Source organism: Hippopotamus amphibius, chromosome 1, assembly GCF_030028045.1.
Source record: "Hippopotamus amphibius kiboko isolate mHipAmp2 chromosome 1, mHipAmp2.hap2, whole genome shotgun sequence".
Classification (NCBI taxonomy): Eukaryota; Metazoa; Chordata; class Mammalia; order Artiodactyla; family Hippopotamidae; genus Hippopotamus; species Hippopotamus amphibius.
The window spans coordinates 87,799,536-87,823,417 of record NC_080186.1 but is presented as its reverse complement, the minus strand read 5'-3'; the positions used below and the strand labels follow the sequence as shown (position 1 = coordinate 87,823,417).

At 39.6% G+C, this 23,882-nt stretch overlaps 1 protein-coding gene and 1 long non-coding RNA gene across 2 annotated transcripts in view; one reads left to right on the top strand and one right to left on the bottom strand.

Moving 5' to 3' along the window:
• SLC35A3 (solute carrier family 35 member A3) overlaps positions 1–2,213 on the bottom strand; it is a 38,903-nt gene extending 36,690 nt beyond the window's left edge. Inside the window, exon 1 of the mRNA XM_057720559.1 lies at positions 1,941–2,213. Within this exon, the coding sequence (XP_057576542.1) occupies positions 1,941–2,213 (273 nt within the window). The remainder of the gene's footprint in view (positions 1–1,940) is intronic.
• Positions 2,165–23,772, top strand: LOC130847150 (uncharacterized). Its single transcript, XR_009052412.1, has 3 exons — positions 2,165–2,624; positions 14,167–14,341; positions 21,745–23,772. It is a non-coding gene; the product is annotated as an uncharacterized LOC130847150 (long non-coding RNA).
• Positions 23,773–23,882: the final 110 nt, after the last annotated feature.

The window sequence follows — 23,882 nt, the reverse complement described above, 5'->3', positions numbered from 1 at the left end:
GTATAACCTTATTTCAGGTTTTTATTAATAACCTTATATTTGAAAATGCTTTTCTGTTCTATGTTTTAGTACTTTGATCCTAGTAATAAATCTTTGAGGTGGTATAGATAAATTTCCCAAAAAAAACATAGTAAAATGCAAATTTAACAAGTATTATAAAATACCTGTTATAAAGTCCAGCACACAAGAGAAAAATAATGTTTTGGAATAGACTTCAGAAAACGTCATAAGGAGGAGGCAGCAACTTCCAGTTAGAAAAGAAGTCCTGGTAATACTGAACAGCATGGTAACTAGAGTTAATAATACTCTATTGTGTATTTGAAAGTTGCTAAGAGAGTAAATCTTAACAGTTGTCATCACAAGAAAAAAATTTTGTATCTATGTGTGGTGATGGATGTTAACTAGATTTGTGGTGATAATTTTGCAATATATAAAAATATCAAATCATCTTGTACACTGGAAAGTAATATAATCACATGTCAATTACATCTCAATTTTTAAAAATTTTTTAAAGAAGGACGTGGCATTAAAGAATAAATATAATTTCTACAAAGATGGTAAGGAAGGCCTTCCTTGTAGGAAGAAAGGATGTAAGCAAAGACTAAGGCAGGTAGGCAGAGAACATGTTCAGATATTACATTTCAAAGTAACTACTATGGTTTAACTAAAAGATAGAATATGTAGGATAAAGTAATTTAAAAAAAAAAAGAATGAAAGAGACATGTTGATCTGATTGGAGCCACGGACAGCTACAAATTTTGAAGAGCTTTGCATGCTACCCTAAATAATTTTAAATTTATTCTGGATCCAACAGAGAGTCACTAAGTATTTCTGAGGGTAGAGTAACCAAAGAATACACAAGCCCTCTGGCTTTAAAAAGCAGTATGGAGGGGAGTTATTGGAAAGGATACAGGCTGAGGGCAGCAAGTCCAGCCATTGCTATAGTGCCAAGTAAAAAGAAGAAAGAGAAGCCACGTTTAGCACAGGAATGAAAAAGGGAAGAAGCAAATTGAGATGCTGAAAAAGTTGAATCAATACTTGAGAGGAAAGTTAGGGCCAGAAATGTAAATTTAGAAGTCATGTCCTTAAAGGAAACAACCTGAGTTTACCAGTGAAAACGAGTAAGCGCACCAAGTGAGAAACTGTACCAAATTTCATCTTTAACTACCAAAGTTCAATGCTGATCAAAAACAAAAAACTTAACTCTGGTTCCATTTTCAAATACTACATGTAATAGAACATAATGATAGATTCAGTGTTCTACCATAAAGTAATGAAATATGTTTTACTAAGTAAGACCCAGTACTATATTTAATATTACTATTCTTTAATTCATCTGAACCAGCGTTTCCCGGAGTTTAGCTGGTTTAAATAAATGCTAATTAAAATCTTTTCTTCCTAAACACTCAGAATCCTCTCCCCGCCCCCCCCCCCCCCCCCCCCACAAACATACACACACACCTGTTCTAACAGGAATCGCACCTGGTCTCAGACAGCCCTTGCCTGCGTACTAGCCTTACCAAGGACAGCTTTTCCATTTCTTGAAGTCCCTGCGGCTTTTTCAGCGCAGGGTCCCCGGCTGGTGGCTCACTACCTGCCGCAGCGCCACACACTGAGCAGGAGCCCCAGAGCAGTTCGCGGACCGAATGACCGCCCGCCTGGCCCTTCGGGCACTCGGCTCCCCACGCCCCACGCTCCAAGGCACACACTGCAGTCTTCATTCGCCTGACACACCCCTTTCCCCGGGCCTTTTTCCCTCCTCCACCCAGCACATTCCTCACGTCGTCCCTCGGACTTACAACGTGTCACCTCATCCACTCCCACCCCTACCTACCTAGTACTTAAGGTCTTGCACACCTTCCCCTTCAGTCAGACGCACTCCGCATCACCGCCCCTGCCGGAGCCGCGGCCGCCGGCCTCGCCGTGCCCTCCAGGCTCACCTCCCGCGCAGCTCGGCCGGCTGCGCGCACTGGGAGCGGCGGCTCAGCTCCGCCGGGCGCCCCAGGCTGCGGCGCCCGCCGGGTTCTCCGCGACCGCTGAAGCGCAGCGCGGCCCGCTGCCGCTGCCGTCGCTGCCGCCGGCCCGGTGCGGCCCAGGCGTTTCCGGGTTCCCGCGGTCCCGTCCCCCAAATGCTCCGGCTTCCGCCTCGGCCCGGGCGAACGCCGTTCCCGGCTCCGCTCTGGTGGCTCCACCTCGGCGCTTGCCAGATCCATCCCGCAGGCGAGGCACCCGGGCGGCTCCGCGGGCGACCCCCGGTGCTGGCTTCCCTGTGGTGTCACCGCCCGGGGCAGTGCCTCCCGCTCAGTGTGTCCCGAGGGGAGCCGGAGGACGGAGTAACTCCAGCGGCGGGGCTCTGCCGGGCTGTCCTGTGGCGAAGGGCGCCAGGGTGTCCGGCTGCGAAAGTAAAGTCAAAGTCCTCTGGGGCAAAGGACCCTGAGAGGGGGTGAGGAGGTGGATCCGAGAAGCAAACAAACCCCTCCTAAAAATGACTGTCACTGACAGTGAAAACTAACGAGACTGCAGGCTGCCACGCAGTCTCCTGGAAGGCTTGTTCGGGTGGAAACGACCACTCCTCCCAGCCGGCTTAGACCCCGACGCTGAGCCGAGCCAAACAGGAGCGCAGGGTTAGCCCTTTTCTCTTCACACAGTGCCGCTGCGAATCAGCCCCTGTCTCTTTCTATTGCAAATGATTAAAATTATGTCCAAGAAAGGCAAACGGAGAAAGAGCAGTAAAAGAACGTTAATAACTGTGTTAGAGTAGAATAACTGGCTTTAAAATTTTCTGTAATGTGATTTTTAGAAGTTCCCTGGATGGTGGAATATATATTAGATCTTAATGTTTGTCCATATATTTGGGAAGAAAAATGTGCCTGGTGCATAATAAAAATAGCTAGGTACTATTCTAAGATTAAGATATAGATAGATAATATATAATGAATATATATTCATTTTAAAAAATAGTAGTAATTATGTGTGGTTGAAAGAAGGGAAAACATTTAAAATATTTTAAAAATACACCAGCAGGAAAAATACACCTTATGACATAAATACAGTTTTTCAGAGAAAAGAAGGACCTTTCAGTCTGTTTAAAAAGCTTTAAAACGAAAAAAAGAGAAGTGGAGGCACATTAATTACAAAATAGTAACATGTGCTTTGGCATCTTGGAAAATGACCAAAACTCTAGACAAACAAAATCAACAATGAAAATAGAGGGTTAAATATATGGGACCCACAACTGATACAAAGATATGAGTCCCAAAACTGATGACCAAAAGGAAGTAATACTTCCATTAACCTCTGCTAGCTTTACAATTTATACTCTACTAACACTGAATTGCTTTGAGTTTCCCTGTATATATCATTGATAGTACCTATTCATATTCCTCATGCTGTTCACTGAATGTAGAATGTTTCCATTGCTCCTGCCTACATTTTTTATAGCTAGCCCCACTCATCTTTTAATTCTCTGTTTAGATATTATCACAAACTTGAAGCCTTTTCTTGCCTCCTTCCTCCCAGGGGTCTGAACTCCTTCTCTGTGTTTCCATAACATCTTGAGGCATCTTGTGCATATCTAAATAATTGTACTTCACTGTATCATGATCTGATTTATATCTATCCTTTCTGCCCAACACTCTCCTTGAGGTCAGCGCTATCCTATTTATCTCCGGCTCTCCAGCACCTAGCACAGTGCTGAGCACATACTAGAAACTCAACACATACTTCCTGAACAGAACTGAACTGGTTGGTAATGATGGTGAAGACAAACCAGACAGCACAAAAGCTCACCAGGGAAGCATGTCCAGCAGAGCCTAAACTGCAAGTCTAGGCATACAACACACAAAGAATTCAAGTCAGCACCCAAGGCCTGAAGCTCTTTTAATAATAACAATCCAGTAGGATCGTACCTTTGAGTAGTTTGCCTGTATCAATCTCATTTAACTCTCACAACAGCCCTTTAAAGTAGACATTAGTACCTGTATTTTATAGAAGGAGAACCCGAGGCTTACAGACATTAAGTAACTTACTGAAGCACTCATATCTACTGAAAGGTGAACTGGGATTGAAATCCTAACTTGTCTGCCTTTAAGTCCGTGCTTTAAAACAATACACTTACTTGTCACAGGAAGAAAAAAATGGAACAGAAAAGGAATGAGCACAGTATAGAAAAAAGGTGGCAGACAGCAAAAGCAGCAATAGGGGTAGAAGTATCAGTGAAGAACAGAGATGGCCATGAAGGAACAGAGAAAATCAGCAATCTGGGTGCACTGGGGCAGAGGCCCAGTTTTGGCTTTTCTATGATAATAGATCTGAAAGGCAAAATTTTGACACCCTAAAGACAGACAAATGAGAATAACATATCAGTCTAAGGGCAGCCGGAGCCAAATAGGACCACTGGTACTTGATTAGGGTGCCAGATAAAATGCAGGACACCTCGTTAAACTTGAATTCCAAATAAACAATGAATAATTATTTAGTATATGCAATATGGTGTATACTATGGAAAGGGCATGTTGCCTGCCATTCCAGTAAACAAAGAGTGTTGCCTGCCATTTCAGTTCTACAAGGATCAAGCCACCAGCCAATGCAGCACGCCTCACCCCATGTACCCTGCGGGGAATTCAGGATGGAGAAAGACAGGAAGCAGTCTATGCTTTTGGATACTGGCCCTCAATAGTTGAAATGTCTATCTAAGGAATAATTTCAATGCATTGGTCCATATAGAGAAAAGCACTAACATCATTAACTTCAGATGTCTGTTTTCTGTGATTAGCAGTAATCTTCTGATGTTAGAGTGCATGTTTTGTTTTGTTTTCAGCAGAAACCCCTTATATATCCTTTGGAGTGATTCCCCAGAGCTATCTGAGAGGCTGTTTCCCAGGCTACAGTCCTCAGTAAGATTCCCAAATAAAACTTAACTTGCAACTTTTAGTTTGTGCATTTTTCTTCAGTTGACAATACCTAAACTAAAAAGAATTTATTGTTTATCAGAAATTCAGAGTTAACTGGGTATCCTATATTTCTATTTTCTAAATCTGGCAACCCTATTGAAAGCATGAGAGTGTTATAATATTGCACAATAACTGCAGTTTCCAAGGATGCCCCAGAGAAATTAAAACCAAATTAAATTATTTTTGGTGTAGATGACACTGTAAGCATTATGCAGACAAAGTGACATTCCCCAGTATCTTCAGGCAGAATCAAGGCTGGTAGTTTATGAACTATAGGAAAAAAAGAAAAGACAACAAATAAGAAAGAACTTATTTGGGGACTATGGTGATTTATATTTATTTATATATATATATATTTAAGCTCTTTATTGGAATGTAATTGCTTTACACTCTTGTACCAGCTTTTGAGGTACACCAAAGTGAATCAGCTGTATTTGTACACATATCCCCATATCCCCTCCTTCCAATGACTCCCTCCCACCCTCCCTGTCCTGGCCCTCTAAGGCATCACCCATCATCAAGTTGATCTCCCTTTGTTATACAGCAACTGTACCATAATGTTCATTGCAGCACTGTTTACAATAGCCAGGACATGGAAGCAACCTAAATGCCCATCAACAGATAAATGGATAAAGAAGACATAGCATATATATACAGTGGAATATTACTCAGCCATAAAAAGGAATGAAATGGAGCTATATGTAATGAGGTGGATAGACCTAGAGTCTGTCATACAGAGTGAAGTAAGCCAGAAAGAGAAAAACAAATACTGTATGCTAACTCATATATACGGAATCTAAAAAAAAATGGTACTGATGAACCCAGTGACAGGGCAAGAATAAGGATGCAGATGCAGAGAATGGACTGGAGGACATGGGTTTGGGGGGGCAGGGGCGAAGGGGAAGCTGGGACGAAGTGAAAGAGTAGCATAGACATATATACACTACCAACTGTAAAATAGATAGCAATTTATATTTTTTTAAAGAATTTCATTCCAAAACAGTGCTTAGGGAATTAAACCTCAGGTCTCCAGGTGTCACTTATACTTTGTTCTTACGCTATTATAGTTCTTAAAACTATTGAATTGAAAGTATAGCTCACGAACAGGAAAAACCAGTTCTCTCAAGTTGATCTCGGTGAGGCAGCAGTGAGCAGTGGTGTGAAGCAAGATCTTAATTCCCTGCCCAGGAATTGAACCTGGGTAGCCTGGATGAAAACCAGGAGTCCTAGCCACCAGACCAGCAAGGGCTAGAGGCTAGACGCTATCTTTCCCTGGCTATTGCCCCCAGTGAAAAATGTATTTCTCACGGATGCTAACACTGTAAAAGCAGGTACAAAGTTTATTATTAGAGACATAGCATAACAACAAGTGGGAGAGCACACAGAGAGACAGTTTGTTAAGACAGAAGCAAGGCAGAGATGCACACCTGGAGAGAAAGGGTGTGCCGTCCCCCCTAAAGAGGAGGAGTGCATTGAAGAGGCAGGTAAGTCATTTATACAGGGCAGTTCTTCCGGGTCTTTGTTTACCTTTGGCCAATTATTTGCTTTCTTTTTCCACACCTGACCTGTCCTAGAACCCTCCCCATCATGCATGCGCAACTTTTTTCCCAGATGGATTTCAGCCCAGAGGCCTATGGGAAAGGCTTCGCATGACATATTATGGGGTGGTGCCCCCTCCTTTTTGACCTCCAAGGAGCCTTTCTGTGCATGTGTAATGTCCCAAGGATGGGGAGTGTGTGACCTCTTGATCTCTTAACAGGGTTTAGCCCCTCCCTGTCCCTGCCATAAAAGTGCCCAATGTGCAGTTATTTACCCTATTCCTGTTGCTCTTTCTTATATCGAAGTGCAGATATTGAAATATAGACAGGAGTCCAGTCATAAATATGTAGTCCTGGAGCCCGTTTGTCTCTTGCCTCAGGAAATGTAAACAGGGGGCTGGTAACGAATGTCCAGCCCGGAGCTCATCTTCTTCTCTGCCTCATGAGATGTAAACTGGAGCCCATCTATCTCCTGCCTCAAAGCTACCAGGTGAGCTGCATCTGGCATGTTCTTGTTAGTTCTTCAGGGCAAAGAAACTGTGTGGAAAGAATAGCCAAAAATTATTCACTTGTCCATCATTTACCTCTAAGAGAAGTTGAATGAGGTCACTACCATATCATCAATAGCTCAATAGTCATGTGATTCTTTTGCTTTGTAATAGATCTGTAGAGTTTAACACTCTATAGAACAGCTATCTGACAGGTTTGAAAGGAACTTACTTTTTATTTTCTTCTTTACCAAAGAGGGGCTTCTGCTTGGCTTTTCCTATATAACAGACTTACTTTTGGGGAGAGGAATGGATCAGGGGGTTGTTTAACGGAAGTGATGCCATTTGCTCTGTGTATTCAGAAACTGGGGAAATTACCCTAGATGACTGCTGCCCCATGGAGCTTGTTGCTTCTGGTCAAAGCATCAGCTGTCACCTGATGTTCTTTTAAGTCTCTGATTGGTAGGTAAACTTGGTAGTCTGGGCATCAAGGGATTGGTTTTATCTTAGAGTCAGGGGATTCCCTTTTACCTGGCAGAGTTACCTGACAAAATCACCACAGATGCCTTTGTGGAAGTCTAGGCGAAAGGTACAGAGTATGCACCTGTGCTGTTAAAGCTGGTCAGGGGCTTAAGTCTGAGAACAGATGAGGCATTGCAATTTAGTGAAGCTGGGCCTCTGTACAGTCCTAGACTACATCTGATTATACAACTCATATGCAGTTGGATTTTGCTGTTTACAAATACTTCCTGCTCTCCACCTTCAGGATACTTGGTAGGTTGTACTTTCTGACTCTCTTATGGTGGAATGGGACCACATGACTAGTTCTGGCTGTAGGGGAACAGAACTTACCATGCCAAAATTTCTCTTTGGCATGTGGATTATTTCGAGGTGAAAACAATCACGGCCCAAAACACTCAGGAAGAAACTTTGACCTTCCCCGTAGCTGCCTAAAGAATGTAGATGGAGGAACTGTTCCAGGAAGGGAGCCATCACTACAGATAACTGTAGTATGAACTCGGTGTGTAGACAGAGAGGAACCTAGCAGAGTCTGTTTGTTAAAATTCCTCTCTGCATCCCATGGTCTCTGCATGGCCCAGCCAACATTTATTCGCCAAACATTTGTTTCTCTATCTCTATGGCAGTTGTCTTCCTCCACTTGGAAGTCCCAAACCACTAACTCCCAACACCCTCTTTTGTCTTTAGATGATGATATTTAAGGTGAGGATTTTAGCCATTTGGGTGAGCTTTTCAGCTTTCCTGGGTCTCTCCCATGTATACATATTATTAAACTTTTGTTTGATTTTCTTCTTATAATTTGGCTCATGTTAACGAATTCTTAGACCAGCCAGAAGAACCTGGAAGAGTAAAGGAAAATTTCTTCCTCTCTGACGTGACTAATCAGTTGTAAGCAGATTATGTGTGTCATCAAGATTATGTGTGCCACAGCATTGAATTGGTATTTTGTGATCCTCGGGAACTCTCTTTTTCTCTGCTTTGAGTCTGGCGATGTTCGTGATCGTGACTCCATGAGCCTACCTAGAGGGAGGGGCTGTAAAGTGAAGTCCTCGGCAACTGGCAATAGACATTCAGTGTGAACAAGGAATAAATCTTTGTCATTATATGTCATTAAAATTTTGACAAAACCTGGCATATATCGATTAATACAGAAACTGATGCCCAGAGATGGGGTGTGTTTTAATAAAAACCTTCCTTTTGCAGAATTGGCTTAGCGGTCAATTAAGCTGATTTTATAAGCTGGAAGAATGATTATGTTATGCATTGGAATATTTGATAAAACTGTCACCTAAAACAACTCAGAAATGAATCTAGTAGGCTTGTAAACAATGAACCTAATGTAAATAGTGAACCGAGTAGGCTTATAGCTCTGGGAGAAGAAACTAGAAAACAAATGTTAATTGTATATGTTGGTTAGTGTTGGCTGCATTTGACAAGATGCTTCACGAAAGAGAAGCACTCAAAAAATAACTGACTTTTTTATAAATAGAAATGGAAAGGAATAAAGAGAATAGAGGAGTTCAAGAACTTTCAGGGTTGGAAGTGGCAAACGCTTTTCACCTCAGTTGGTAAATTACAAAATTAAATAGGCTTTTTGTCCCCAATTGGTAAACTATTAAAAAAAATGAGTAGACTTTTAAAACAAAAAAAAGGCTATTAGAACTAGGACTTTAGGCAAGGATCAAGTCAAGCATATCTCTGTCATACCCATATTTAAAATCTCTGCCTGTGGCTGTGTACCACAAGTTAAAGTCTATGGTCTAATGCAGAGAGGATGTCTACTCATGTGACTTTAAGCATTGCCATAATTTGTAAAAAGACAAATTTATAACAAGACTTGTGAAAATGAAAGTGCCTGTTAGCACAAAAGACATTACTTTTGAGCTAGGGGAATTCTAATTCCAATATATTTAAAGCAATACAGTCTACCTAACATAAAACTTGAGGAAGTATTTCTCAATAGGTCACGCCCAAATAGCAAAATTTCTTGAATTATTAAAAGTATAGGTTGCAGCTCTAGTTAAATGGCATAAGAATACTCTATTCTACTTCTCCCAATGGCTATAACAAAAATCATGAACAGAATACATAAAGAAACTGAGGACTCTGAAAAGTAAATAATAGCAGACAAATTGGGGAGGAAATCAAAACTCAAAATAAGACCAATGGTGAGTTCCTTATTTGTTTCCCTCTATTATTTCCTGGTTTCGTCTCAAGGCAACTGAAATTCTGGAACATTGCAATGGGCACAGCCAAGAGAAAATCACTGTTTCTCAGATAAGAGGAATGGGAAAAGGGCCCCATGAAGAATGGAGAGAATGGGGAAATATCCTGGTTTTGTTTTCCTCTATTGGCTCTGCAGGGCTCCGGTTCCAAAGCTGCACTCTCTCTGGGCAGTGGCTGAGGGCAGTGGGCACATCAGCAGCTGAGCTTGCTGATCTGTCTTGAAGGTAGATCCAGCTGTGGGAAGTGTCTGTCTGACAGCACAGAAGACTGAAAGCCAGGCATTCTGGCCAGAGGATGAGGGGAAGAAGCCCTGGGAGCCAGAGAATGTTGTGAAGATTTTGGAGAGGAGAGAGCTCAAAAAAGGGAATCCTATAGATATACGTGTTTGAAGTTCTAGGATCACCTCAGGAGCTCATGTGTGAAACTAATCTGATACAGAAGACCCATAGGCTTTGAACACTTGTCTGTGGTATAGACCACCAGCCAGGCCCGTATAGCCCCTGAGGGAAACAGACAGAACAGATCCAAATAATACTGCAAATATTTGAAAACAGAAATTACATTGGAACCGTGGCCTAGAGAAGGCAGGCTAAGACATTTGGCCTGAACCTAACTGGGACAACTAGCTGCTAAAAGAAAACAAAGAAAAACTCAACATCCTCCAGAGGACTTTAACAGGACTTAGAGTCTCATACCATAGCCATTAAAACATCCAGGATATAATGTGGAATTACTCAATGTTAAAAAATAAAACAGGAGGAAAACCAAGAAAATTGTGGCAACTCATAAGGGAAAAAAAAAGAATCCCAGTTTGAGATAACTCAGATGTTAGAATTACCAGGACAAGACTCAACAGCTCAACAGCAGAATGGAAAGGAGGAGATTGTGCGTGAAATTGAAGATCAATAGGAATTATTCAACCTGAACCACAGAGAGAAAATACTGGGAAAAAATTGGGCAGAGCCTCAGAGAACTGTAGGGTGATATCAAGTAGCCTAACATTCATGCATTTGAGGGGCAGGAGGAAAGCAGAATGAAATTAGTGCAGAAAAAAATATTTGCAGAGCAAAATTAAAGGATGCACAGTACCCAGTTTTAAGAATCATGATAAAGCTATAGTAATCGACACTGTGATATTGGTGAACATGTACACATATGATCAATGGAACAGCACAGGGTCCAGGAATAGACACAAATATAGTCAACTGCTTTTTGACAAAGGTACAAAGTCAATTTAATGGATACAGGAGGCTCTTTTTAGCAAATGGTAGGGAAAAACAATTGTACATCCAAATGCAAAAAACAAACAAAACAAAAACAAACAAAAACCCTCTACCTCAACTTCAAAAAACCCCAAACTATAAAACATTTAGAAGAAAACAGAAGGAAATCTCTGTGACCCTTGAGTTAGGCAAATTGTTTTTAGTTATGATACCAAAAGTACAATCCATAAAAGAAAAAATTATAAATTGGACTTCATCAAAACTTCAAAACATTTTTTTCTGCAAAAGACACTGTTAAGAGAATTAAGATACAAATTGTAGACTGCTAGACTATATTTTAAAATCTCCCGACAAAGGACTTGCACACAGAATTCATAAAGAACTCTCAAAATTCAACAATAAGAAAAAGCCCAATTTAAAAAATGCGCAAAGGATTTGAAAGGACACTTTCTCAGAGAAGATATACGGATGACAAGTAAGCACAGGAATAGATGGTCAACATCATTAGCCATTAGTGAAATGCAAATTAAACTTGCAATAAGATACCCTTACATACCTCTTAGAATAGCTAAACAAACAAATAAAAAATTGACAATAAGTGCTGACAAGAATATGAAGCAAGAAACTATCATACTTTGTTGGTGGGAATACGATGTCATGTAGCTACTCTGGAAAACAGTTTTGCAGTTTCTTATAAAATTAAATGTATACTTATATCACCCAGCAATCCTGTTCCTAGGTACTTATCTACTCAAGAGAATTGAAAACATATGTTCACACAAAATCCTATATATGAATGTCTTTAGCAACATTATTCATAATTGCCCAAACCTACAAGTGCCCCAAATGTTTTTGAATGGGTACATCAATACAAGGTACGATTATATGACATCTGGGGATTATAGGGACCAAGCAGGGGGAATAAGTAGCTGTCAGGGATTAGAGGTGGGGAGAAATTTTGACTACAAAGAAACAGCGTAAGGAAATTTGGGGAGTGATGGAGTTGTTCTGTGTTCTGATTGTAGTGGTGGCTGCATAAATCTAAGCATGTGTTAAATCTGATAGAACTGGACATCTTTTTTAAAAAAGTAAGCTGTAGTCTCTTTCTCTCTGTCTCCGTCTCTCTCTCTCTCTCTCTGTATATATATAAAATACCTTTACTAACTGTACGTTATAAATTCAACTTTGTCTTGGCAGTAGGTGGTTTGATGGTATTTTCAGCAAATTGGCATTTGACAAAAATATAAATATTATGCTACCTTTTTTTATTAGCAAGGTACCAGGTATTTGGGAAATATACAAGGCACTGATATTCCTCCTTCTTAAGCTGTGTGCTAGGAGGGCGACTCCTTCCATTAAAGAGCTGCTCCAGCTCCAGAAGATGGTGTTGTCATTTTTCTAGCTCCTCACTACTACTTTTAAAACATTATTCTCTCATTGACAAGAAAAAAAAAAAAATCCTCCTTTGCCATCTTTACTCTCCCACCTTATGCCCCTCCTTATCCCCAACATCTGCTAGCCATATTTCCACATTTTCAGGAGCATTACCACGTGATTTACAGTCTATTTCTTTTACTGTACTTTAGCCACCTATATCCATGGCTACATTTTGGACTTTCTCACCATGATGCTCTGTCTCTGAAATAATAAACCCCAAGAGTCCAGTATCTATCCAGAACTTCCTTTCATTTCAGCTGTGTCATTTCTTTACTCCCACTATACCTATTTATTTGAATTCTTCAGGATTTTAGTCAGTTTGTTTCCCCCATTTGCCTTATTCTATCTTTCCCTTCTTTCTTTCTTCTTTTTTCTACCTAGATTTGACCCCTAGTGTCCATAACCTCTTCCCACTACCATCCATTGCCATGTCCCTTTGTACTTCCATTCACCCGAAATTACTTAACTTGGATCAGTCCACTAATCTCCTTTGCCATTCATACACTCAGTTGACAAATCTGCCAAAGACTCTTGGAGAAAACTACACAACCACATAACTGAGTGGATTAGAGCCATGGCAGATTTATAGTCTTTGATATTAAATAACATGTCTACTCATGGCGATTTTCAGTATCTTCAACTCACTCACTGTATGTTTCACAACAGTCATTTCAAACCTTCACAGATCTGTGGACAGCTCTCCTCCTTATGTCAACTCTCCCCCTCACACACATAACTCAAAGAGAAAACTGAAGTTATTAGGCAACTTTCTCAACAACTTTCTCAGCTTCTTGAACTTCCCTTGTGGTAAGCAGAATTCTAAAATAGCCCCGGTGTTCTCTGCCCCTGGTGTCACACCCGTGATTAGGTTGTGTTGTATAGTGTCAATGTTAAACTTTACCTGAGCCTGGAAAATAAGTGGTGCTTAAGAAATCCCCCACCCTTTGTTTTCCAAACCCCTCCTCTACCCTTTCATGTTCTGAGAAATGGCTTACTACAAAGAACCACTTCTCCCAATACAATTTAAATAAGATTTGCTGTCCAACTTTCTCATGGTTCCCATAAGACTCAGATGACTCCACTGTTTACCTGTGACAAGTTCCTTTTACATGAATCCTGACACAGGCAGACTGAGAACATCCAACTTCCATTCTCTGTCTCATGATTGATTAGCTGAGATTAGACCTGTTTGGTCCACCTGAAACTAGCTATCTATAGAGAAAAACATTTCCTGTTCAGCTAACCAACTGAGACTTCCCTTGCTTGCAAAACATTTCCAACTGTAAATCACTCCATCTGCAACTTGTTGATCCTTCTTGTTTTAGTTCCAGCTGCAACAACAAAATACCAGACTGGGTGGCTGATAAACAACAGAAATTTATTTCTCACCGTTCTGGAGCCTAGGAAGTCTAAAATCAAGGTGCTGGTGGATGAGGCATTTGGTGAGAGCCTGCTTTTTGATACATAGATGCACCTTCTAGCTGTATCCTCACAAGGCAGAAGAGGCTAGGGAGCTCTGTGGAGTCTCTTTCATAAGGGCACTAATCTCATTCACAAGGGCTCCATCCTTATGATTTAGACACCTCCCAAAGGCCCCACCTCAAAACCATCACACTGGGCAGTAGGATTTCAACATGAATTTTGGGGGGAAACAAACATTCAGAGCACAGCATTTCTCTATGAAACTCCAGGGTAAAACCACTTGCTGAGATACTATAATCTGCTTTCCCCAATAGTTGAATAAAATCAATATCCTGACTTGTCCAGTTTTTGTCTTCTACAGTGTGGTGCCATGAATCAGACAGGACTGAACCTTTCCCTCGGTCCCTCTTTACTCCACCCAGGCAAGGAGAACTCCTTGAGCTCTTTGAGCTCCACTCTTGACTGGTAATCCAGAGATTCAACAGCAAGTCCAACTTCTGGGCCAATGTTCCAGACTCCTGTCCATCAATGGCATGGTAAGGACTTGATTTTTATTCTTTTGCAGTACTGGCTTTATTTCTGGTACAGCTTCTTTTGCTTTTATGGTCTGAACTTTTGATGACCTCTGTAAATGTCTTAAATGGTTTATAGAAATCTTGTCTCTGTGGGTGAAGGAAAGTAGAGAATCTGGTTTATTATTCTTTTTTTTCTCTTTTCTACTTTGTCTATTCGAAACTCAAATCAATTAAAAATTTGTACCTAATGAGAACAAAACCACTCTTTTTTTCTACTTGGCTGAAATACAGAATTGACTGGAATTTTAAAATTGAATCTCCAAAAAAAGAGGGGATATATCTATGTATAGCAGATTCACTTTCTGTACAGTAGAAACTAACACAACATTGTAAAGCAACTATACTCCAATAAAAATTAATTTAAAAAATCAATTGGATTAGAGCCAGAGCAAAAGATGTTTTATACTACAGTTTCATTAAAAAAAATCTTAAGGCCATTTGATACCAGACAGGATAATATCTACCTTCTTTTGAAATGTAATATACATGAAGACAAAGGGTTCAATGTCATTTCTGAGGTAAAATGTTACCATTTTGAACATATTTCTTTCCAAAAGACTTCATACTAACAATAGTCTATACATATTAAAATAGTTCACAAGTGGCATGTAAAATACCTAATTCCTAGTGTTCAAATAAATAAATAAATTTAAATAAATACATAAATAAAATTGAAGCTATAAGCTCTCTTATTTGGGGTTGTATGTATGTTTATGTGTCTGTGAGTATGTAATATTTTCTTTCCTTCATGGTATTACCAGATTATAAACTCTCTTAAAAGAGTGCTACTTGAAGTGATTTAGAGATAAGTAAGCCTTAACTAATTCTACAATTCTGAGAAATTAAGGAAATTGATCTTTTACTAATTTCATTGTATATATATGTATATATATTACATATTAATGAAAGTAGCTTAGGAATTCAAGTTCACATTATTTAGGTAAATCTTTGGCAAATAAGACTAGTTTAATATTGTTGGTTTAATAAAAAAAGTTGTATCTTCTGAGTATTAGCATTAAGCGTAAATATAACATACTTGATACATATTTATTCTAATTGGGTATGTTTTTTCTAAACTTGTACATTAACTGGTCAAATAAGCTAGCACATATCAGCTAGAAATTTGAGATTATGAAAAAGTAAATTTGTGTTTAATCAAACTGAATTGTTATTCTGGCAAACTTTATTTCAATAGTATCAATAATTATGTTTTATAGTATGTCCCCTTAGAAATAGCTTCCAAGATCTCTAGGTGACTTAAACTCTTGGACAAATGCTAAATTGAATCAATTAATAGATATTCATAGATACCTAGATCATTTCTAAGTAGGATATTGAAACATTAATTGCAAAGCATAATTTTAATTTATATAATTTTTATACACTTTTTGCTGCTCATTTTTATTTGGATCTGTTAATGAATGTGTTCACTTTGGCAGCTTTGGTATGTGTATGGCTATAAAAGTTATGAGATGTGTATTCATAAGCTCTGCTTATCTGCTAAAAATGCTAGTGTGCTACAGACAGTCTCAATTATCTAACCTCTTAGTTTTCTTTAAGTGACTGTGGTTAAAAGTTATAATTAATATACGCAAATGAGTCTCTACTCAGAGCAACAGTGGGAGAAAGGAACTTTGTATGCAAGGTATGCAGGATGGGTTTTTGTTAAGCAAAAAGAATAGTTTTCTGCTAAAGTAAACCGACTCTTTGTTTTAATGAGAAGGAGGAAGATGTAGGAAAAAATTGGAACAGATATAGAAAGTTGTATCAGGTTCTCAGAAAGGAAATATTAATTGTGGTGGTCAAAGGTGGGTAAAATTTAATGGATTTATTTATGAGATTGTCAAAAAGTGTTTTAGTAACAAATATACTGAGGAGAAACTAGACTTTAGTTTTCTCTCTGTTCTTGGATTACTTGCCTGCTTTATTTAGTAAGAGGTTGTAAGAGATTTCTTTACCTTCTGAGTAATTTGCCTATATAACAAGGATTCTGCTCTTATCAGACTTACTTCCTGTGCTTTATGTTGATTTTATCATATCCTTGATTATTTAAAAGTACAAAGTCCTCCTACTTTTGAAAGCGCTAGGTTCTTTACAATCATGTTATCACCTATGTACACTTTTTAAATATTTTATTGTCATTTTGGTTAAATTGTTGGTGAAGTATTGTTTCACAGTAACCCATGATCCTATTTAAGCAAGTATTCAAGCCTCCTAACAAATTTTGATATTTTACATTCCAAATATCAAATCGCAAATGATATATTTTGCATCTAAAACTAATTTCCCAGAAGGCCCTTCAAAAATCATAAAGAATTTTTTCTTTAATCTTATAATAAGAGAGGTTCTAGAAATAATTAGGTTTATTTGATATGTTACTATTAATGAATTGCATGGGAAGAGCTGTTAAAGCAGAAGAAATGCTTCACCTTCCCTAGGCTGATTTTGTGCAGGTAAGATATTATTAGTATGAATATTTCAGACATTGTATGCTGTTTGAGATGTTCCTAGAGATTTGTCAGCATCCTTACTGTCTATGGTATGTTTCTATCTATCAGAATTGGGTGCTGCTTTGCCTGATATTAGACAGCAAAAGTATAATGAATACAATCATAATTTCAGTAATTTTTTAAAATGTTAAGTTAGTCTCCACTTTATTTAGAATGTAGCTTCTCCTAGTCCAATGGTTTTAAACTGGGAATTCATAGCACTTACCTATGGAGTTTTATGAATACATAACTGTCAAGGTCTTACTCCACTCTACTAAATCTCTTTACTTGATAGATACTTTACTCTAATTAGATACTTGGAATATCCATACAATATTATGTCTCAGGATTATTATATATTAAATCTAAAGTTTTTTTTTTCTGTAAAGATTATATTCATTTATTTTCATAAAGTAAATATAATTCACACAGGTCTTTGAAAATAGGATTGTTATGTTTATAGATATTTTATCTAAAACTTCTTTTGGATTGATTTTGCTTTGCATGCCACAGAAACAATCTTCTTTGCCAGTTTCATTACTCTGACAATGAACTCTCATCAAACCTTTCACTTTTGAAAATTATCAGTAATACATTAACCGCAGCTATTTTCAGTCTTTCGTCATCTACAGATAGTTTTTGTTTTACTCTGAGGCTTCCCTGAAAAGATCTGCAGTTGGCCACAGGCCAGAGTGTATCAACAAAATTGGACTTTCTCAGAGCCCTGTGCCTACGTATTCTTGGGCACAAGCTTTTGCTGGCATTGCTTCAACAACTTTGAGTCCACACGATTAGATTGAGTCAGGCTTTCCAGGACTCTAGTCCAGAAACAGAAGGGTTCCTGAGACTGCTAACCCAAGATCAAGTGGAATACAAATTAATTACACAGGACTGAATAAACTGGTGAGGGATGATTGTGGTGTTTGTTTGGAATGTAGTTGATGTTGATGCTATATTTTCTAGATGTAAGGAACCCCTTTCTCTTTCCTCTTAAGTTATCTCTATAACTCATAATAATTTAGTAAACTCTGCTTTTGTAAACAAAAATGAAACATTTACCTTTTTCTTTCTTCCTGATTCCTCCAAAATTCGAAAACTCTTATTGAGTATTCTTATTTTCATGGCAATGTAATTATTTTCACAATTTCAATAAAAGTCTGTCCTCCTTGTTAATAGGACTTAATGGAAAACATTGGTTATGCAACCAAGGCTTTGCCTGGACTAAATAATTGAGAATAATGCTGAATTTAATTATATATGACCAGACATTTTTAAGGAACTATAGTTAACATTACGGCACTAGTGCTTACAAAGCATGCTTAGGAAAACCGGACTGTTTTCTGGTTTACAGAGTAAGTAGCAAATGTCCCTTTCTGGCAGGTCTCTGAACCTTAGGATATTTCAGGGTATTTGAGAAGAGCGGAATTTACCCAAATTTATAGGTACTACAAGTGAAATCTGACTGAGTTCTTGGCTCAAGAGGCTTTTAAAATCTAATCTGGACTCCCTCTTGCAAGAGCACCGGAATTACAACTAAATGCTGAACAATCATTGACAGAAAGACACTGGAACTCACCAAAAAAACACCCCACATCCAGAGACAAAGGAGAAGCTGCAACGAGATGGTAGGAGGGGCACAATTGCATTAAAATCAAATCCCATAAATGCTGGGTGGGTGACTCACAAACTGGAGAACAGTTATACTGCAGAAGTCCACCCACTAAAGTGAGGGTTCTGAGCCCCATGTCAGGCTTCCCAACCTGGGAGTCCAGCAATGGGAGGAGGAATCCCCAGAGAATCAGACTTTGAAAGCCAGCGGGATTTGATTGCAGGACCTCCACAGGACTGGGGGAAACAGAGACTCCACTCTTGGAGGGCAGACAAAACAGTGTGCTCACCAGGACCCAGGGGGAAGGAGCAGTGACCCCACAGGAGACTGAACGAGACCTACCTGCTGGTGTTGGGGGGTTGCCTGCAGAGGTGGGGGGCAGCTGTGGCTCACCGAGGAGATAGGGGTGCTGGCAGCAGGGGTTCTGGGAGGTGCTCATTGGCGTGAGCCCTCTCACAGTCCACCATTAGCCCCACCAAAGAGCCTGTAAGCTCCAGTGCTAGGTAGCCTCAGGCCAAACAACCAACAAGGTGTGAACACAGCCCCACCCATTAGCAGACAAACAGATTAAAGTTTTACTGAGCTCCGCCCACCAAATCGGATTAAAGTTTTACTGAGCTCCACGCACCCAGCCCTACCCAACATCAGTCCCTCCCATCAGGAAGCACCCATGAGCCTCCGAGATAGCTTCCTCCACAAGAGGGCAGACAGCAGTATCAAGCAGTATCAGCAGTATTTCGTCTTGTGGAACTGAAAACCACAGCCACAGAAAGATAGAGAAAAGGAAAAAGCAGAGGATTTTGTACAAGATGAAGGGACAGGATAAAACCCCAGAAAAACAACTAAATGAAGAGGAGATAGGCACCCTTCCAGAAAAAGAATTCAGAATAATGATAGTGAAGATGATCCAGGACTTTGAAAAAACACTGGATGCAAAGATCGAAAAGTTTACCAAAGACCTAGAAGAATTAAAGAGCAAACAAACAGAGATATGCAGCACAACAACTGAAGTGAAAAATACACTAGAAGGAACCAACAGCAGATTAACTGAGGCAGAAGGGCGAATAAGTGACCTGGAAGACAGAATGGCAATAATCACTGATGCGGAAAAGAATAAAGAAAAAAGAATGAAAAGAACTGAAGACAGCCTAAGATACCTCTGGGACAATGTTAAACACACCAACATTCACACTATAGGGGTCCCAGAAGGAGACGAGAGAGAGAAAGGACCTGAGAAAATATTGGAAGAGATTATAGTTGGAAACTTTCCTAACATGGGAAAGGAAATAGCTACCCAAGTGCAGGAAGCGCAGAGAGTCCCAAGCAGGATAAACCCAAGGAGAAACACACCAAGACATATAGTAGTCAAAGTGACAAAAATTAAAGACAGAGAAAAGTTATTAAAAGCAACAAGGGAAAAACGACAAATAACATACAAGGGAACTCCCATCAGGTTAACAGCTGATTTCTCAGCAGAAACTCTGCAAGCCAGAAGGGAGTGGCATGATATATTTCAAGTGATGAAAGCGAAGAACCTACAACCAAGAATACTCTACCCAGCAAGGATCTCATTCAGATTCAAGGGAGAAATCAAAAGCTTTACAGACAAGCAACAGCTAAGAGAATTCAGCACCAAACCAGCCCTACAACAAATGTTAAAGGAACTTCTCTAAGAGGGAAACATAAGAGAAGAAAAGGACCTACAAAAACATAAACAAAACAATTAAAAATATGGTAATAGGAACATACATATCAGTAATTACCTTGAATGTAAATGGACTAAATGCACCACCCAGAAGACACAGACTGGCTGAATGGATACAAAAACAAGACCCATATACATGCTGTCTACAAGAGACCCGCTTCAGACCTAGGGACACATACAGATGGAAAGTGAGGGGATGGAAAAAGATATTCCATGCAAATGAAAATCAAAAGAAAGCTGGAGCAGCAACAGTCATATCAGATAAAATAGACTTTAAAATAAAAAATGTTAAAAGAGACAAGAAAAGACATTACATAAAGATCAAGGGATCCATCCAAGAAGAGGAGATAACAATTATAAATATATATGCACCCAATATAGGAGCACCTCAATACATAAGGTAAATGCTAACAACTGTGAAAGAGGAAATGCAAGGCAGAAATAGAGACACAGATGTAGAAAACAAACACATGGACACCAAGTGGGGAAAGCGGGGAGGGTTGGGGGGGGTGAACTGGGAGATTGGGATACCAAATTGTACACTCTAAATATATGCTGTTTATTGTCTGTTAACTGTATCTCAATAAAAGTTCTTAAAAAAAAATCCAATCTGACATTTCTTATTAAACTTTCAGCAAAGCAAACTTGAGAAGTACTGTGTGATAAATAGCATTTTTGCTGTACCTACGTAAATATTCAGGCTAAATCTGATGAGACTAGCTTTATTTTATAATAAAAAATAATCTTTCTTTGAGATTATCATTGATTAACAGGGGAGTAACTATAGAGAGAAATTTTGTGTTTCAATGGAAAACGACAACACACCCTTCTGACTCTAGTCCCAAGTTAGCAATAGTTGGAGTTACAAAACTCTAGCCTTCTTCATTGTCTTTGTGCTCTTTGCACACAATAAATTACAGGTAATTGATGGATATGCAAACTCCATCTTCTCTGGTGGAGATTTAAGTGACTTCCTTCTTGCTTTGTGGAAAAACCGGTTTAGGAACCTACCTATAATTTGGACTGGATCCTGTTACCTTACACAAATCATTACAACGTAGCAAAGGTTCAATTCCTCCAGATTCCTTCAATATCTGGCTACAACCTTCTCAACTAAGTTTTCCAAATTCTGTCCCTCCTGTATTTAGAAACTAAAATCTGACCACCCAGATTCCTTTTGTGTGCTTCACAGGCATTTATTCCCAGGATCGGAAGAAGCCTTGTGAGCTAAAGCCCAATCACTTCATATAAATCTTGAAGGACTCAAGGACTCATCACCATAGCAGACCGTGCATGGGTTGGATTTTTCCCTGGATAAGCTATTGTCTGGGCCAGTAAGGAAGCTTGGCAAGATACTGGGTCACGCTTGTCCTTACATGAAATGTAACGAGGCTGTGAACCACATTGCCAAGAGCATCAGCATCTTCGTTTCAAGGAACTCAATGAGTGGTGCTCCACCAACTTCTTGGAATCCACTGGACTTGTTACTCTCAGGTTCAGCTCTTGAGGCTATTTACTTTAGTACAAACTTTCATAGTAATATTTCTTGTTTTCATTTCAGGCATTCCTTTTTAAGATATCTGATATCCAGGACTCTAAAACAACTGACCTTTTCTATCACCTCTCCAAATGGTTCAACTGATTTTGAAGAAACAGCGACAAAAAAGAGGTCTTAAGGGATTATTTCTTGGACCCTACTTGGCTCCGCTCAGGTTGTTTATTATCACCGTTGAACAGTTCAGCAAAAAATGATATTCATTCATCTTCACTGAAAGACTGACAGTGTTGAACTTCCGTTGAGCCTTACGTTCTTGGATAAGAGCAGCAGTTAAGAAAGCTCCCACCTCCCATCAACACTTTGTGTTCCAGGGAAGGGTTTACTGCAAAGAACCATCCTTCCCCATATGACTTAGATAAGACTCACCATTCATACCTTTTTTTTTCAGTTCATAAGCAAATGAAAGCTCTATTCTTTGATCAAAGAATTGGAGAGGTGCGAGCTCGTGCTCTAGAGTACACACTCCCCTGTTCACTCTTTCCCGTGACTCCCATAAGACATGAGGATGACTCCTCTGTCTACCCGTGACAAGGCCAAACACACACCTTCCCCCTTTTGTGTGAACCTGCTGAGAAATCTGGGGCTCAAATTTCTAGGGGTTTTGCAAGGTCTGCAGACACCTACAAATCTCACACGTGTGCATGTGCACCACACACGCCCTGGGTTTTACTGAGATTCACTTTGCTGATTGCTGCAGTGGTTCTCCTGTGTGATCTCCTTCCCATCACCTCTCATGACTCAAACGTACATTAGCCTTCCAGTGGTGGCTCCCTGCTCTACCAAACATGACACCCTCTTCCAATGCTGCCACCATCTTCCAGCAGATAGAAGCAGAATCCAGGACCTCCAGCCCCTCTGTCTCCTATTCATATTGGGCAGTTACCAGGAGCCAACATAAGCAAACTGAGGGTGTGCTATGAGGGATGCAATGCCTCTTTCCCTCTTGTTTCATCTGCAGTTAGAGGAAGTCTCTAGCTAGTGCTGCTTGTTTCTTGCTAGAAAACATTTAGAGAAAATCTTTCCACATTTCCTGCACTTTTCTGTCTCCAGAACTCAGACTTACACATCCATGGAGACAAATGGAAATAGAGTTGATTGATAACCACTGATATGTTCTCAAAATGCTGTTCCTCTCTATGGCAAAGGCGTCCCTAGTGAGTCAAGTTCATTAAACTACGTCCTCAATTTTAGGAAGAGTTTGTTCCTATAAAGTTCCCAAGACCATGGAGAACATCACGGTTGGGCCTCTCCTACTATTACATCAGATGAGCCTTAACACATTTGAATCTCTTTTCAGTGGTGACTAGGGCAGAGCTTCTCAATTATCCTAGTGAAAGACCAATTCTTTTCCCCTCAAATCATTTTGGATTGATATCTTGGTAAACTGTAATAAAAAGGAGCTACGAGAAAAGTGAAATAAAAATCAAACTGATCAGGTAATGTCAGACTGCCATCAATTTTCCAAATGCTTACTCCCACCGGCTGTCTTTCTCTATTCGCAGATCTGTAACACACAGCTCATTTCCCTGCCCTGGCCTGCACAGCATTCTGAGTAGAACTGGTCTATGAAGTGAAGGGAGGCTAAGGTCTAAATGTCCTGCCTGTGATCTTGAACTGTGACCTAGTTACTATTTTTCAGGATTTATTTTTTCTTCCAGCTTCTGGAGAACTGGATAGATGATAATCACCTTTCCTTCATTTGAACTGCCAGCTCTCAATTTGTTGGCACCAGATTTTCTACTTTCTGAATTATTTTTTAATCGTAAACATCCCTCTAGGTCTCCTCTCTGTTTGGTTTATTGCTCTTTAGTAACGTTAACGTCTCCACCAGAGAGTGTGAGAGGTATTTTGCAGGGAATCAAATGGAATTGTCAGCGTTTGGGGTAGCACCTCTTGCTAAAGCTTACAGTTAAAAAGATGTTTGGACACTACCTGCGAATTTCATTTTACTTCAGAAACATATTACTCTACATTTGATGTGAAGGATCTTCCTTCCCAGCAAGACTCAGAGTTGAGAAAACACAGAAATATTCGTCTACTCAGGTGGTAGATGGAGGGAGGTGGGGTGAGGATTGAGCTCAGCTACATCATTCTTTGCATTCAACTGTTCTACTGTTCTCTTTCCTTTTCAGTTTTTTTCC